This window comes from Myotis yumanensis, unplaced genomic scaffold (assembly GCF_028538775.1).
Source record: "Myotis yumanensis isolate MYYU_CA2020_CCGP unplaced genomic scaffold, mMyoYum1.0.hap1 SCAF_1, whole genome shotgun sequence".
NCBI classification, from domain to species: Eukaryota; Metazoa; Chordata; class Mammalia; order Chiroptera; family Vespertilionidae; genus Myotis; species Myotis yumanensis.
Genome location: NW_027223752.1, coordinates 171,528,259 through 171,546,563, shown reverse-complemented (window position 1 = coordinate 171,546,563; position 18,305 = coordinate 171,528,259). Strand labels below are relative to the sequence as shown.

Here is an 18,305-nt window from a genome sequence, read left to right as displayed (position 1 = left end):
TAGCTAGAATTTAATTTTATTTTGCTTACATTATAGTGATTTGATAGCTCCTGCCTGTGCCAGTGAAACTGGTTTTGCATTTAAGATAACGGTTTCTTTTTCAAACAAATTTAAGAAAAGTTGCATCAATTTAAAGAAAGTACTAAATAAGTAAATAATAGTGCAGATGGTACACATATCTGGCAACTCTCATTAATCTGTGGAAAATATTGAGGTAAAACCTTGTAGAGACCCTTGATGAATGTATAGAATTTGAATTAGAAGTTGGGAGCTGTATATAGTTATACACAGAACAAGGGGAAGAACAAATGAGGACCATACAAATGTGAGGGGAAGGAAACACACACACACACACACACACACACACACACACACACATACACACACAGAGAGTCAAGAATAAGTCAAGATTAAGTCTGGCGTGGTGGGCAACAGGGAAAGCAGTAACCTTGTTAGAATAATACATAGGTTTATCGTCTGTCAGCCAGCAGCCACCCAGTCAACCTCTTGAGTTACAGTTATTGAACACCTACTTGTCAAGCATAAGATGCATCCAATTAAAAGCTATTTGTTTTCTACTTCCTTTAGATACTTTATGTAAAATAGCTGCAACGAGAACAAGTGTAGTATAGTAAAGTTTATGGGGTTTGAGGCAAGAAAAAGAGGGTTTGAATTGCATCTTCTTAATTTAAATTGGGCCAAGTTATTTAATCTTCTGAACCTGCTTCTTTATTTGTGAAACTGGTGTCATCAATACCAACAGTGCTGGGCTTTTGCAGAGTTATTATTAATAGGGGCTATAATTTATTGTGCTTACCTGCCATACACTGTTTTTATCTCTTTTAATCTTCACAAGAATCTGAGATGGGCATAACATCATTATAAAATATTTTATGGATGAGAAAACTGAGACACAGAGAAGTTAAGTAAACAAATGGTTGTGCTATTATTTGACTCTAAGAAACCTTACTTCAGAATCATTATTTATAACCAATAAGCTAAGTTCCTCTTGACATGATTAGAATGTACAATTTTTATTTTGAAAAGGGTATGTTGTCTTAAAAATTGCAGGATCGTGTAATTTTTTAGACAACAGGCTATTCTCATGTTCATCCAGGAATATATCTAAAATGTTTACAATTATCTATGCTTTTTGTGTAGAAATCAACTCCATATTCAAATAAGAATTATGCAAAAGGAAACATATGAGGAACTACTTACTATATACAAATGCAATTAACTCCTACTTAATAACCTACTGATTACTTATAAGTGTTATTCATTTCTACTTAACAACAGCCAGATTTTCCCCTTCAGATTTCAAGTCTGTAATATTGTATATACTGTGATAGCAGAAGCTTTGGCTTGGAAAAATCCTTACAAGAATTTCTCTCTAAACACTTGCCTTAATATAGTCTTGTATTGGCATTTTGTCCATCTTAATTTGCCTTCTATCTAAAATCTTATTCCATGTTTTTTCCTTGGCCAAGTCTGAATTTACCAAAGGAAGATTCTCTTTGGAGAATAGTCTCTTCTTCCCTGTCAGTCTCTTACAGTGTGCACCATGCCTGCTTTCAAATCTAATTATTGAAAGCTGAATGACTCATTTTCCAGTGAGTAAAGCATTCATTTTGCTTCCTTCCTTCCATCTTCCTTTCTCTTTTCTATTCTTTCCTCAGGAATCATCAGTATGTACACAAGAAAGGAAAAAAGAAGAGTCAGAGAGGATGCCATATGTTCAAGCCATTAGAAGAAATAAGGAACTCAGGAAGAGAAGATTTGTAGTCTCATGACAGAGTTTCACACCCAATCCTTCCACAGTTTAGATATTGGAAGGTGGGGACTCCTATGATTGACATTTCCATTGAATTACCCCTCAATGCCCAGCAAAGTAGCCCTGTATATAGACCATGACAAATGTATTGAAATCTACGTGTAGTAAGGATAAATTCGGTATCTGGTCTGGAGTGGGCTAAATAGTGACACACCTTCCCTCCCTGGAAAGATATGTGCATCTGAAACTTGTAAATGTGACCTTATTAGAAAAAAAGAGTCTTTGCAGTAGTGATCTTTCTAGATTAGGTTGGGCCCTAAATCCAATGACACATCCTATATAATAAAAGCCTGATATGCTAAGTGTCAGACCGTTCGACCGTTCAACCGGTCGCTATGATGCATACTGACCACTAGGGGGCAGACACTTGACCAGTAGGTTAGCTTGCTGCTGTGGTCCGGGCTGGACACGCCCTGGAGCCCTCCAAAGGTCCCTCCCATGCCGGCCCCGATCTGCCCTGATCAGGATTAAACAAGATGGCCCAAATTGGCCCCGATCAGGACTGGGTGAGATGGGCCAGACACGCCCTGGACGAATCTGTGCACCAGGCTGGTTTCAGCCTGATCCCCGCAGGCCAGGCTGGGGGACCCCACTGGTGTACAAATCTGTGCACCGGGCCTCTAATGTCTTTATAAGAAAAGACAAATACAGAGGAGAAGTCCGTGTGAAGAAAGAGGCAGAGATTAAAGCCATGTATTTACAAACTAAGGAATACAGAAGATTGCTGGCCACCCCCAGAAGCTACAAGGCATGGCACACAGATGCCCTCCAAAGGATCTTTAGGGAATAAATAAATTAATTAATTCAAAGGGCCACCACATCATTATAATGTCAGACCACTGAATTAATGAGGATTTATATATCAAAAATTCTAGGATTCTAGGAATGTATATTCTATAGGCAGAATAAAAGAGTAAAATAAGAGAAATGTACACAACTTTTTTGTTAATTTATTTTGTTCATTAGATTCCACATATAAGTGAAATACTATAGTATGGTATTTGTTTTTCTCTGACTTTTAACAGTTCTTGTAATACTGGTTTGGTGGTAATTCACTCCTTTAGCTTTTTCTTGTCTGGGTTTCTCAACAGAAACATTTCAGTCAAAAGAGATTGGCATGAGATATTCAAAGTGATGAAAAGCAAGGAGGGAGGCAGAGAGAGAGAGAGAGAGAAAGAAAGAAAGAGAGAGAGAGAGAGAGAGAGAGAGAGAAAATACCACATGATCTCACTCATTCATGGATAATAAAGACCATTACAAACTTTTGAACAATAATAGATACAGAGGCAGAGCTGCCTCAAACTGATTGTCAAACTGCAGTGGGAAGGCCGGGGAGGGTTGCGGGGTAGGAGGGAGGGGAGTAAGAGATCAACCAAAGGACTAGTATGCATGCATATAAGCATAACTAATGGACATAAGACACTGGGGGGTAAGGGAGGGCAGGGGATTGTCAAGGGCGGGGGAAAAAAAGGGACACATATGTAATACCCTTTGTAATACTTTCAGCAAAAAAAAAAAAATTAAAATTAAAAAAAATAAAAGAAAAGAATGAGAAAAATTAGAATTGTTTTCAGGACAAACTTCATTTTGACGTACATTCTGTCTTTCTGGGGGAGTAAAGCAGCAAACCTCACTAACTCTTCTTTACTCCAAATCAAACCTGCACCTGAAATAAGGTACCCATAGTGCCTTTATTTGATAGTCACTATTCAAGGACTCATTGCCCATACGTTTAAGAGGAAAATTAGTTTTCATCTGTTCAAATTTCCCCACCAATAGACTGTTTTGTTCTCTCTCTGCCTCTGGCTCCACTATTTCTGAAAGTTTATGTATGTGAGGGGTGGAAATGGAAAGGGTGCTAACTAGGAATCTGGGAAAGCTCCGGGTTTCATAATGCACAAATGGAAGTGTGTATAAACTCACTATTATCCAGTGGAATCCATGCTAAGTAGGAAGCACCTTTAGGAATGTGAACAATCTGGGGAGGAATGATTTTTTATAACAAAATTTCCAAAGGACTTAGTACAGAACTGGTTACTCAAATGACAAATGCAAAGGGCAGCAGTAAATACCCTTATTTCATTATCTTGCTTTCCATGGTGTTTCATTTTTCAAGAAATGGCTTTGTGGGTGTATTTTTTTAGACTACTTGGTCACTTCTGTGTTTAGGAGCCAAATGAATACAGTAGTCCCTAGAACTGAGATGCAGAGGGCATTGTACTGCATGAATCAAAGTAAATTTAACAGTTTTAAATGACTCATGGGGTTGGCCACTCACTTCTGTATAAGTGCTAATTTGAATAAACTATGGACCTGAATGACAGTGTCCTCATCAGTCACTGAATGTATTAGTGCAACATGCGAAGTAATTGAGTGTAATCCTCAAATGTTACACATTTTGCAGCAGATGCATGTTCATTTTTATTTTTGTTTGTATTTGGGGCAATCATATTATGAGATGAGGTTTATGAGGTTTTGGTTTGGTAAAGGCACTTTTCATACATATATTGCCTACAAGATAGGTTCTACTTATAAGAAGTCAAATATTAACCTAAAAAATGTTCTTCATGTGAAGTAGAAATGACCCTACTCTTCAAATCTTTCTTTGTGGTTACTGTCTCATGAAATAAAATTATTAGTTTACAATTATTGTGTGAAATTAGCGTCTTAATAGATAACCTTCTTTCTGTTGTGCTTAAGATGATTATAATAAAAAGGGGAATAAAAAACAGATGTTCCTGATGTGTTTCAAGACAAGAGTGGGCCTTGGATAAGCACTGTTTCCACTTGCCATCTCCTTCCACCTAAGACATCTCCCAAGAAAAGACTTAGAAACTGCTCCTACTGAAGGGCTTGTATGCATGCATATGAGCATAACCAATGGACATAAGACACTGGGGGGTAGGGGAAGCCGGGGTATTGTCAAGGGCGGGGGGGAAAAAAAGGACACATATGTAATACCCTTTGTAATGCTTTAAACAATAAAAAAATAATAAAAAAATAAAAAAAGAAACTGCTCCTTGTTAAAGACAATGGACATGTACAAATATATATACATTATTTAAAATGAATGGCATCTGGTAATGCTGTTATGGCAGATTACTAGCTTTTCTAGTCAGGATATTTTCAATAAAAGTACAGATTCCTTCATATCATGGAGGACAGCGTATGAGAAGTGCTCGTTATGAAGATATTTGTAGACTAGAACTGGAAATCTGTCAGAAATCAGGGGAGTGCTAGGTCCTGCTACTCTCTCTGTCTGTCATGAACAACTTAATCTTGCTCATGAGGTTTCTCCATCTCCCCAAGTACTCTCTCCATTCTGCTCTATCAACCCTACTTATTCATTATATTTTTGATTATGTCATTGGGATGCCTAGACATCACCACGGCTGCCTCCACTCACTCTACTAAAACCTTGCTGCTTTAGTTCCCACAGTAATCACATTTTTGTTTGTTCATTGCTTTGGGTTTTCTAGTTCACATGACACAGAAAGGAAATTTGATTGGACTAAGTCAACATTTTCTTCTCTTTAGCTTTTAAACAAAGCTTTATAAAGAAATTTAAAACTAAATTAATTTTAAGAATGCAACTCAATACTTTTTAGTAAATTTATAAAGTTGTGCAACTGTCACTATAATCTAGTTTTAGAACATTTTCGTTAACACAAGAAACTCGCTTGAGACTTTTTAGCAGTCAATCCCCAGTCCCACCTTCAGCTTTAGGCAACCACTTGTCTGCTCTCCTCCCCTATAAAAACATTCATTCTGGATATTTTACATAAATGGAACTACATGATATATAATGCTTTTGGAAAGGGTTCTATCACTGAGTCTAATGTTTTTGAGGTTCATTGTGTTATAACATGTATTAGTATTTTGCTTTCCTAAATTGCTGAATATTATTCTATTATATGGATATCCCATGTTTTAGAATATTCCAAATCCACTCCAAATGGAAAATCCAATAGAATAGTCCATTTAATCAGTCAATGGATATTTGGATTATTTCCCGTGTGACTGTTATGAATAATGCTACTATTGACATTCATTACCTCAATAGCATCCTATCTTGATTACTATAGCTTTAGAGTAAGTTTTGTAATTGGCTTGTGTAAGACTTCCAGCTTCATTTTTTTTTTTTTGAAAAGTATTTTGTCTATTCTAGGTCTTTTTCATTTCTCTATATATTTTAGAATCAGCATATCAATTCATAAAAAAGCACACAACAAAACAAAAACAAACCCCCTCCCCTAAATTTGCAGTGATTTTCACAGGGATTTTATTGAATATGTTAATTAATTATTTATAAAATTGGGGAGAACTGCTATCTTAAAATATTGAGTCTTCTAATGTAACGTCTCTCTATTTAATTAGATATTTAATTTCTCACAGAAATGTTTTATAGTTCAGTGTACAAATCTTTCACTTATATTGTTAAGTTTATTCCTATATATCTTCATTGTTTCTCATGCAATTGTAAATGACCTTATTTCCTTAATTTTATTTTTGAGTCATCATTGCTAATATATATCTTATATCCTGTGATATAAAATATTTTTTACTAATTTGTGTAATTTTTGTGGACCCTATGGATTTTCTACATAGATAATGATGTAGTCTGCTAAGAAAAACTGTTTTGTTTTCTTCTTTCAAATCTGGATGAATGGATCTATCTGTCTATCTATCTATCTATCTATCTACCACCTTATTGTACTATCTAGAATCTTTGGTTATAATTTTGAACAGAAGTGAAGAGAATAGACATCTTTGTTATGTCCCAGATCTTAAGAGAAAGACATTTTTTTTCACTATTACGTATATTGTTTGCTGTATGTTTTTCATTTATGTCCTTTATCATTTTGAGGAAGTATCATTTTATTTCTAGTTTATGGAGAGTTTTAATTATTAGTGTGTGTAATTTTGTCAAATATTTTTCTGTATCTACTGATTCTACTATAGTGTATTACATTACCTGATTTTAATATGCTAAACCAATCTTGCATTCCTGGATAAATCTTACTTGTTCATATTTTTATCTTTTTTCTATGTTATTAAATTTGGTTTGTTAATATTTTAGTAGGATATTTGTATCTATATTTATGAGGGATTTGGTCTGTAGTTTTTATTCTCTTCTAGCTTTGGTATTAGGATAACACTCGCCTCAGATAATTACTTATGTGTTGTTCCCTCTTCTACTTCTTGAAAGAATTTGAAAGTAATTATCATTTCTTTTCAAAATATTTTACAGAATTAGCAAGTGAAGCCACCCTGTATTGAGCTTTCTTCATGGAACCATTTTAAATTTCTAATGCAATATTTATCATTGTTTTAGGTCATTTCAGACTTCCTATCTACTCAGTTTTAGAACTTTGTTTTCTAAGAATTTTCCTATTTTATCAAACTGTCTAATTTGTTGGCCAGGCTCACATTTTTGTGCCAGATGATATCACAGGTGACTGCCCACCACTGAATTGATCTTCGTTGGCATCCGACCATTTGTGGCTATGGGGAGCTAGAGTGTCACTGTACAAAGCAAAGTTGCCAAATGATTCTCTTATTTGGTAGAAACTATGAGGAAATATGGATGGGGCATGGTTCTTTGGTAGCAGAGGTCTAGAAAACATTCCAAATCTAATTCTGTTTAACACACTAGGTTAACATTTCAGCACACATGCTTATACTTACTCTTGTTTTGGGAACTTTGTAATGTTGAAACATCATTTGGAAGTGGAAGATCTGTCACTGTTGCACTTTTGGTGGTCAACTCTTTCTTTGTCACACCGTTGGTTGTGGCTTCTAATCATGTAAAAAGAATCAACAGCCATCAGAGGTATAACCAATCACCAGATAGTGTCATTAATATTCATATTAACACCCAATTACAACCCAAAGATTACTTACTAAATCTGATGGAGATTTAGAAATTCAGCATTTTGATGTCTACCTTTTGGCGATCTACTTAATTACATTAAAGAAACTAAGAGGCACTTTAGACTCTCCTATATATTTCCAATTGGTTGTCTCATTTAATTATAACAGTAATCTTATGAATTAATAATTATGATAATAATTTTATATATAAGACTCAGAAAAGTTAAATAATTTTCCCACAGTCACATAAGTCAGGGCATAAGAGAGCCAGAATCTGAATCCAAGTTTTCCTGATGCAAAGGTTAATCACTCAGCTACCCACTTCCAGTAAGGAAGTGGTAATAGTTGAAGATGCTCCCATGGTTCCCATGCTGTCTGGGAAACAATTTTCAGGTAGGTGAAGTAGCCAGGAGGAGAGGGATAACAGGAAATAAAATAGAACAAACTTTTAATTATACTTTATTTTTTAACAAGAAAATTAATGGCAAAGATAAGCCGAGTTTCCAAAAATGACATTGAAATAAATTTACTTGAAACAACCTATATTTGCATAAATATTATAAAAACAAAATGATTGATGTCCTTCAGTCTTTTCAGAGTCTAGTCTGGGAACATTGGGTTAGTAAAGAAAAGGCTGGCAAGCTGGTTAGTGCATACTTAATGTTAGCTAGATAGGATGTTGGCCAGAGATGGGGAGAAAGCAATATAATAGATTTCTAAAACAAAGTGGGCTGAAACCTAGAATTGCTGGTACCTTCCAGAAGTGTCAGTCAGTTTCCATTCTATAGCAAGAGGTGTCTATCATGTAATGCCAATTCTTAATGCAGTTGAGAGATTTATGCTAGAGAAATTAATAGTTTTCAAGATGATCTCATAGACAGTGGGTAAATATGTCTTCAGACAAAAATCATTCAGGAATTGGCATGCAAACAAATTGAAATAAATTTAAACATAAGCTGCAGCATTCACAGTGCATGTGAGAAAGAATAAGTGGAAATGGGCATAAACTTCAGAAGCATCTGAAATATTTGAGGGAGTAAAGAAAGGTCTTATTGTAGCAAGAAGGCAGAAACTGATGTTTGTGACAGCATGGAAGTGGGAAGGTTACTCAAGGTGCAGAAACTCAATACTTGAGGTTGGAGGTACATGTGGGGGTAAAATTTTGCTTCTCACTACAATTCTAAAAAACAAAATGCTTGCAAAATATCAGAACAGGAAATTCTCTTCAGCAATCTTTGGAGAAGAATTCTTCTGTTGAGGTAAAAATTAGAAAACATGAAAAGCTATCCTGAAGGCCTAAAGAATTTCATAGTATAAAGCAGACTCAACAATCTTGGTGACAGAAAGAGAATATACAGATAAGAAAGATGTGGGGAGTGGCCAGATTAGAAAAATACAAACAAAAGAGTAGAGTAATGGAATAGCTGCAATGCAACACCATTGATTTTGCTTAGAGAGCTACTATTATTAATGTGGAATATATTTCACAAATGAGAGTAGAACTAGAGTTTACACTCAATTCAGTGCAGGTTGTCAATTACTCCAATTAGGCGATGGAAGGAATCTTAAATGATTTGAAGGCAATCGAAATATTTTTAAATATCCATGGTGAACTTAAAATGACTAGAATAAAAGATGCATGACTGATGCTCCAGAGTTGTAAATTCTCAAATTTTACTAGTATACTGAAATGTTTCAAATTCTAGTCTCAGGAGAGAAAAAAAACTGGGTGACTGAAACTTATTAATATATGAGAACAATTGTCTTATATTAATATTTTGTTGAAAAAAATTGTCCTAATTGCATTTTGGGTTCACATATAGTAGATTCTGGACTCCTGCCCAAAAGTGACTGCCTCCTCAGATTAAAAAGAAAACCATACTTAAAGCTGTTCTCTAAACTTACATGGTTTGCTCTTTTCCAGTTTTCTGTCTGGCCATTTCCCCTCAGATACCCCTATATATCTGCTTTGGTCTACAGGTCCAAATAGCATTATGTCTAGCTAGTAATATATGTATTAGGTTTGAGGAATCTTATTTTAGTAGAGAAATATTAATTTATATTGCAATATTGAGAAAATATTGGCCTTAATTTTAGGGTCTGTGTTTTTTTAATTCATGATTTTTTAATTCTTAGAGCTTTGTTTTAGGTGAAATGCACGAAAGACAAAATATAAGTAATTTTTAATCCATATTTGAATTGTAATAAGGAAAATTTAACACAAGAGATACTTTGAGAGATACACACCAATACTAGAGTGTAAATGCAGAGAAAAGACCTTGAATTCAACCATACCCTTAAATGGCTTGACTGAGCAGAGAAATAGAGGCTGTTTTATAATTGTCTTGAAAATATTAATATGGAATTCATCTTGTATATTTTGGGAAATTAAATTTGGGGGAGCAAGCAATAAGTGTGAACATTAATTATATTAGAAATTTAAGGTGTGATAATACTAGTATGGTATGTTATTTGGTTATATATTTTTTAAAAAGATGTTTTTTAGCCCTGGCCAGTTTGGCTTGGTGAATAAAGTTTCAGCCCAAGGACTGAAGAATCTTGGGTTCGATTCTAGTCAAGGGCATATACCTGTGTTGCAGGGCTCAATCTGGCCTTGGTTGGGCACATGCTGGAGGCAACCAATTGATATTTCTCTCTCTCTCTCTCTCTCTCTCTCTCTCTCTCTCTCTCTCTCCCCCTCTCCTTCCACTCTCTAAAAATCAATAGAGAGGATTAATAACAACAACAAAAATTTTTTTAAATCAAATTATTTGAAGCTGCATAAATTTTAAAATCAAGTGAATGTCTTTATGTTAGTATTACTAAGATTTTTAAAAAATGTTATTATCCATTGTAAAACTCTAGGGGGTAGTATTTTCTAAAGTAATTTTCCAAGAACCTTAACTCTCAGGGATCACTTGATATACTAATATTCCATAGAAATTTTGCCCCATGACAACATGCATAGTTTGGGGTAAATTAACTAAATTAATGTCCTGATTGGTTTAAATGGCATCTGGAGTAATATTAAAGAGCCTCTCGTAGAAATATTATGAGGAGCATAAATGTTTATGGCAATGCTCCTAGGGCAGCGGTTCTCAACATGTGGGTCGCGACCCCTTTGGGGGTCGAACGATCCTTTCATAGGGGTTGCCTAAGACCATCCTGCATATCAGATATTTACATTACGATTCATAACAGTAGCAACATTACAGTTATGAAGTAGCAACGAAAATAATTTTATGGTTGGGTCACGGCATGAGGCCAGAAGGTTGAGAACCACTGGTCCTAGGATGATGTGAAAACAGTGCTAAACATATGGAAAAGCAGCTTCTTAAGGTTTCCTCAGATTCTCTTGATCTCCTCCCTTGAAGTGAAAAGCAATACCCCAGACTGTAAATAAGTTTAAATTCCAAGCCCAAGATAAAAAAGTAAAAAAAAAAATTAATTACAGGAGTGTAGGCCAAACACCTGAACAATTCAGGAACTTAAGACTGCATCTCCTTCAGTTCTTCAGTCCTAAGGAACCAATCTAAAAGAAAGTTTCAAAGATTTTGAAGAAAACAAAATGGTGGTGGTAGACAAATATAGGTAAAGTGAAACTACAGCTTTCAGCAGAAGGCAAGAAGAGGAGAGAGTTTTATTTCACTGTTAATTTTATATTTCTTTTTTCTTTTTCATATTATTTAGATGGTGGGTTAAGGTAGGTGTTAATGGCCCTTTGGAATTGTTTTTTTTTAATTTTTATTTTTATTTTTTATTTTTTTTTAATTGCTTAAAGTATTACAAAGGGTGTTACATATGTGTCCCTTTTTTTTCCCCCGCCCTTGATAATCCCCTGGCCTCCCCTACCCTCCAGTGTCTTATGTCCATTGGTTATGCTTATATGAGTGCATACAAGTCCTTCGGTTGATCTCTTACCCCCCTCCCTCCTGCCCCCCAACCCTCCCCGGCCTTCCCCCTGCAGTTTGACAATCTGTTTGAGGCAGCTCTGCCTCTGTATCTATTATTGTTCATAAGTTTATAATGGTCTTTATTATCCATGAATGAGTGAGATCATGTGGTATTTTTCCTTCATTGACTGGCTTATTTCACTTAGCATAATGCTCTCCAGTTCCATCCATGCCGTTGCAAATGGTAAGAGTTCCTTCTTTTTTACAGCAGCATAGTATTTCATCGTGTAGATGTACCACAGTTTTCTAATCCATTCATCTACTGATGGGCACTTAGGCTGTTTGTGCTTCTATGAACATATGGGTGCATATATCCTTTCTGATTGGTGTTTCTGTTTTCTTGGGATATATTCCTAGAACTGGGATCACAGGGTCAAATGGGAGTTCCATTTTTAGTTTTTTGAGGAAACTCCATACTGTCTTCCATAGTAGCTGCACCAGTCTGCATTCCCACCAGCAGTGCAGGAGGGCTCCTTTCTCCACATCCTCTCCAGCACTTGTTGTTTGTTGATTTGTTGATGATAGCTAGTCTGACAGGTGTGAGATGGTACCTCATTGTTGTTTTGATTTGCATCTCTCGGATGATGAGTGACTTTGAGCATGTTTTCATATGTCTCTTGGCTTTCTGAATGTCCTCTTTTGAAAGGTGTCTATTTAGATCCTTTGCCCATTTTTTGATTGGATTGTTTATCTTCCTTTTGTTAAGTTGTATGAGTTCCCTATAAATTTTGGAGATTAGGCCCTTATCAGATATGACATTGGCAAATATGTTTTCCCACTCAGTGGGCTTTCTTGTTGTTTTGTTGATTGTTTCTTTTGCTGTGCAGAAGCTTTTTATTTTGATGTAGTCCCATTTGTTCATTTTCTCTTTAGTTTCAAGTGCCCTAGGAGCTGTATCAGTGAAGAAATTGCTTCGGCATATGTCTGAGATTTTGTTGCCTTTGGATTCTTCTAGAATTTTTATGGTTTCCTGTCGTACATTTAAGTCCTTTATCCATTTTGAGTTTATTTTTGTGTATGGTGTAAGTTGGTGGTCTAGTTTCATTTTCTTGCATATATCTGTCCAATTTTCCCAACACCATTTATTGAAGAGACTATCTTGGCTCCATTGTATGTTCTTGCCTCCTTTGTCAAATATTAATTGAGCATATTGTTTCGGGCCGATTTCTGGGCTCTCTATTCTACTCCATTGATCTATATGTCTGTTCTTGTGGCAGTACCAGGCAGTTTTGAGAACAGTGGCTTTGTAATACAGCTTGATATCTGGTATTGAGATCCCACCTACTTTGTTCTTTCTCAGGATTGCTGCAGCTATTCGGGGTCTTTTTTTATTCCAGATGAATTTTTGGAGAGTTCGTTCTAGATCTTTGAAGTATGCCGTTGGTATTTCAATGGGAAGTGCGTTGAATTTATAGATTGCTTTGGGTAGTATGGACATTTTAATGATGTTGATTCTACCAATCCACGAACACGGTATGTTCTTCCATCTGTTTATGGAATTGTATATTCACCACTGTCCTCCCTCTTGCAAGACCAATTAGACACTGTGTCTAAGCCCAAAGACAGTGAGTCAGAGCAGACCATCGAAAAGCTCCCTGCCATTTAGGCACTGACGAAAGGTGTTTAGGTGTCTCCAGATCTATCCATTACCTAACCCACTTTACCAAGGTAAGTTTATATAGGAATTTGGGACTGATCCCAGGCCAGGAATAAAGTTATACTGTACTTAGAGATGCTTTTTGCTAATGTATGCCAGAAATCAGATGGGTTGGTGTAGTTTGGTGACTTCAGAGGAATCTAGTAATTTGGGATTCTTTTTCAATCCTTCTGCTCTTCCTTAGCGACCTCACTATCAAGTAGATGTTGACTTACCACTTCCTTAAAATCTATTTTAACAGTGTTTCTTGGAATTAGAGAAAATATTGCTAGGGGCTTCACCTTTATTTTCTCTTATCTAGTGGTCCTATTTACCTGCAAGGTTTTACATGACAGTGATTAATTAGCAATGATGCTTATGGGGACTTTAAAAGCTTCTGGAACATTTGAGTTGCCCTTTTGAAAACTGTGGTTTACAAAAATTACACAACGGTATACGCTCAGGTCAGGTGGTGGGTGAAAAGGGTTGCTTTGCTTGTTTCCTGCTTATATAGTATACATTATAAAAACTATAAATAGAATTTAAATAAACATAATATCTTATTTCAGTAATTTTAACTGTACTGCTGTAGACCTAAGGGTTCAGTGGGGAAGCCTCATGGACCCCCTATCTTTAGTGGTAAGAGAAAGGAATGGGTAGAGGTCCACACTGCCCATATATATACACCACACACAACATTGTTTCAAATTGAGCAACTCAACGTGTACTGTTTGATATATTGGCATTTTTTATATACCAATAAGACTTTCTGTAAATACGTTTCTGCCAGTTAAAAAAAAAAAGTTAGACAACAGTAGCCTTATTCAATAGTGAGACTCCAAAATGGTAACCTTGCCTATCCACACTGAAAGCAAGATGAAGAACATCAGAGTAGACAGAAACAACAAGATCTATTGTTGCTGTGAAGTTTATCTGCACATAATGTTCTTACACTATCCTCAAGGACATGACTTTTCACCTGGACTTATGTAGTCTTTTGTAAACACAACTCAAGTTATTCTTGGTGTTATGTGTGTTCAGTTGCTCTCAGTTAAAGGAGTAATTAAAAGAAATAACCATCCACAGCAGGCTGGCAATCTCACCAGTGGGATAGCTTGAAAGTAGGGAAAAAACAAGAACATGTACCAAAAACAGAAAAAACACCCATATCCACACATAAAACAATTACAGAATTTGGTGACCACATTGTGGAGGGAGAAAAAAAATGCTCTGTGAGCCTTATTAATACCTGAAGGTGTCACTACTTAACAGCCAAGTGATGAATTGAAGTTAAAATACTATACACTCATTAACAAAGAGTCGATGATGAATTTGTTAAATAGAAAAATTTGAAGTTAAAAGAGAAATTTTGAAATTCAAAATTATTATAAAATTTGTGTTTTTTAAAAAATTAAGTCATTTAGCCTTTTTGAAACTCAGTTATCTTTAAAAAATAATATTTTAAATATAATTGTTAAAACAATCTAAAAATGATAATACATTTCTCAAGATGAGAAGCAAATGCACTATTTAAAAATAGTACCTTAAAAAAGTGCAAAGCACTTGCGAGTCAATGCTTACTATGTTCTGCTTAATGAGACAATACTAATAGATATCCATACTATTCTTTAGAATAATCTCTATACTATTTATTTTTAAAATTTAATTTTAAAATTAGATGCTTGAAGGGGGAAACCTCTGATAGGTAGTAAATACACCGAAGAAAAATAATTTTTAAAACATAGTGGGGGAGGAATTAATAAATATGTAGATATGAAACAATATAATCCTAAATAACCAATGTGTCAAGGATTAAATTACAAGGAATTTTAGAATATACTTTGAGATGAATGAACATGAAAACATAATATATGAAAATTAATGGGATGAAGCAAAAATCTGAGAAGGAAATATATTGGTATAAACACCTATATTTAAAAAGAAATATAATCTTAAATCAATAACCTAACCTAACCTGTGAAATTAAGAATTTAGAAATAGACAAGCAAACTAATGGGAGCAAAAGAAAAAACACATACTAAAGATTAGAAAGGAAAGAAATAGAAAAATCAATAAAACAAAAAGTTGGTTTTTTAAAGATCAACAAAATTGATAAACCTGATTAGCCTGACAAAAAAGACGACTCATATTACTAAAATAATGAATGAAATAGAGGACATTACTACCATCTTAATAGAAATAAAAAGGGTTATAAGGCAATGCTATGAACCATTGTGTGCCACCAAATTAGATAACCTAGAGGAAATGGACAACTTCTTAGTAAATCACTAATTAGCAATTTGAGTCAAGAAAAAATCTGAATAGACTTATAACAACCTCTATAAAGAGGCTAAGATACTAATTCAAAATTTTCCACGAAGAAAAGCCTGGGCCAGACAGCTTTATGGTAAATTATGACGTATGTTTAAAGAATAATTCTTTATAAACTCTTCCAAAAATTGGTAGAGAAGGGAATATTTCCTAATTCATTTACTGAGGTTAGAACTAACCTCATCCCAAAAAACATCACAAGAAAACTATTAACCTGTATCTTATAAGTGTAGACACAAAAATTCTTTGCAAAGTAATACAAATCATATCCAACAGCATACAAAAAGCATAATATGTAATAACCAAGTGGGATTTAACCAGAAATGTAAGGTTGTTGATGTAATATGTCATATGACATTTTAATAAAATGAGAGATAAAAACCATATAATAATCTCAATATAGTAAGAAAATGCACATGATAAAATGCAACGCCCTTGCATGATAAAAACACTCAACATCTAACTAATAAAAGTATAATATGCTAATTAGATTGGGAGACCTTCCGGATGTCCTTCCAGACAAAGCCATGCTGGTGGGGCCGAGGCAGAGGGGGTTAGGGGGTTAAGTCAGGAGGGGAGGGAAGTTGGGGGTGATCAGGTTGGTGGGGGGCCACTTGGGGGCAAACAGGCCGGCAGTGAGGGGCAGTAGGGGGCAAGCAGGCCAGCAGGGGGGGACAGTTGGGGGTGAGAAGGCTGGCCTGGGAGGACAGTTAGGGGCCATGAGGCTGGCAGGGGAGGACAGTTGGGGGTCATGAGGCCAGCAGGGGAGGGCAGTTGGGGAGAACAGGTCAGCAGTGGGGGACAGTAGGAGGGAGTTGGGGGTGAGCAGACTGATGGGGGGGCAGTTGGGGGTGAGCAGGCCAGTGGGGGGGCAGTTGAGGAAAAGCAGGCTGGCAAGCAGAGTGGTTAGGGGTGATCAGACAGGCAGGTAGGTGAGTGGTTAGGAGCCAGAGGTGCCTGATTGCGAGAGGGATGTCCGACTGCCAGTGGGATCAGGCCTAAACCAGCAGTTAGACATCCCCTGAGGGATCCTAGATTAGAGAGGGTGTAGGTTGGGCTGAGGTACCCCCCCCCCCCCACCATGCATGAATTTCATGCACCGGGCCACTAGTACTAGTAATAAGAGAGGACTTTCTTAATATCCCCTCTCACCACTTCAATTCAATGTTGTATTGAAGGTTCTAGCCAGGGCACATGAGCAAGAAAATAAAATAAAAGGCATTCAGAGCAGAAAATAAATGGAATCACTGGGTCAAGAAGTAAAATATTTCTATTTGCAGATGAATCTTGGATATAGCAAATCCTAAGGAACACACACACACATTAGAACCAACAAATTAGCTCAATAAGGAGGCAGGATACAATATTAATATTTGAAAATAAATTTTATTTCTATATAGTAGCATTGAACAACAAAATTTTAAAAATGATTCCATTTCTAACAGCATCACAATGAATAAAACATTAGGAATAAATTGAACAAAAGCAATCTTCTACACTGAAAACTATAAACATTATCAAAAGAAACAAAAAGACCTAAATAAATGGAAAGTCATCTCACATTCATGGATTGGAAGAATTAAAACTGTTAAAATGGTAATACTTCCCAAACTGACTTTTTTCAAACAGAGTCAATGCAATCCTTATCACAATGTCAACTGACTTTTTGCAGAAATTGACAAATTTATCCTAAAATTTATATGAAATTTCAAGTGACTCAAAATAGTCAACACAATCTTGAAAAAGAAGAAAAACTGTTGGAGCACTCACATTTCCTGATTTCAAAAGTTAATGCAAAGCTATAGTAATCTACAGTGATGATTCTGGATAAGGGTAGACATATAGATAAACGGAGTAGATTTGAGAGTCCAGAAAATTACCCATGCATTTATAGCCAATTGATTTTCATTAAGAGTGCCAAGACGATTCAAATCAAGAAAGAATTGTCTTTTCAATAGATGATGTTAGGACAACTGAATAATCACATGCAAAAGAAGGAAGCCAGATGTCTACCCTATACCATATACAAAACCAGCCTTAAATGTAAGAGCTAAAACTATAATATCCTTAGAAGAATACATTGGTGTAAATCTTGTGACTTGAGTTGAGCAATGGTTTCTTACATTTGGTCCTACTGCACAGTGACTAAAAAAACTAGAGTGTCATCCCAAAATATGTCTCTTTGACATAAAAATTTAAAGCTGAAGGCAATTAAGAAGCAGCAAATGCAAAAAAAAAAAAAAAAAAAAAAAAAAAAAAGCTTCCCCTTTTTTGCCTAAAGGCAGGATATAAATTCCTTTTTACTGGAGACAGACTTTTATCAGGCCAAGGAATTTGCAAACAAAACTTCGCCCATTAGTTTCCTTTCATATATTTATCTATTAATCTTCCCTCAGTTTGCTACCCTTGGGAGGCTTACTCTTCCTTTGTCCTGTCTCTGTCCTGTGATTTCTTTTTTTAACAAATGCATTGTTTTGTTGTTGTTGTTGTTGTTGAAGATGGTATATAAGCTGAATTCTAAGTCACTGCTTTGAGGTACTCTTTGTTTTAGGTTTCTAACATGATGTACACTGCATGTGTTAATAAACTATTTTTCTTTTGTTTGTATGTCTTGCTGTTAAAGGTCCAAGCTAAAAACCTATGATGGGTAAAGTTTTGCTTCCTCTACATGACAAAA

General features: G+C 35.5%; 1 protein-coding gene across 1 annotated transcript in view; it reads right to left on the bottom strand.

Annotated features, from left to right (window-relative positions):
* The window catches only part of EMCN (endomucin), a 102,748-nt gene that overhangs the window by 34,340 nt on the left and 50,103 nt on the right, over positions 1 to 18,305 (bottom strand). Inside the window, exon 4 of the mRNA XM_070392105.1 lies at positions 7,523 to 7,633. Within this exon, the coding sequence (XP_070248206.1) occupies positions 7,523 to 7,633 (111 nt within the window). The remainder of the gene's footprint in view (positions 1 to 7,522; positions 7,634 to 18,305) is intronic.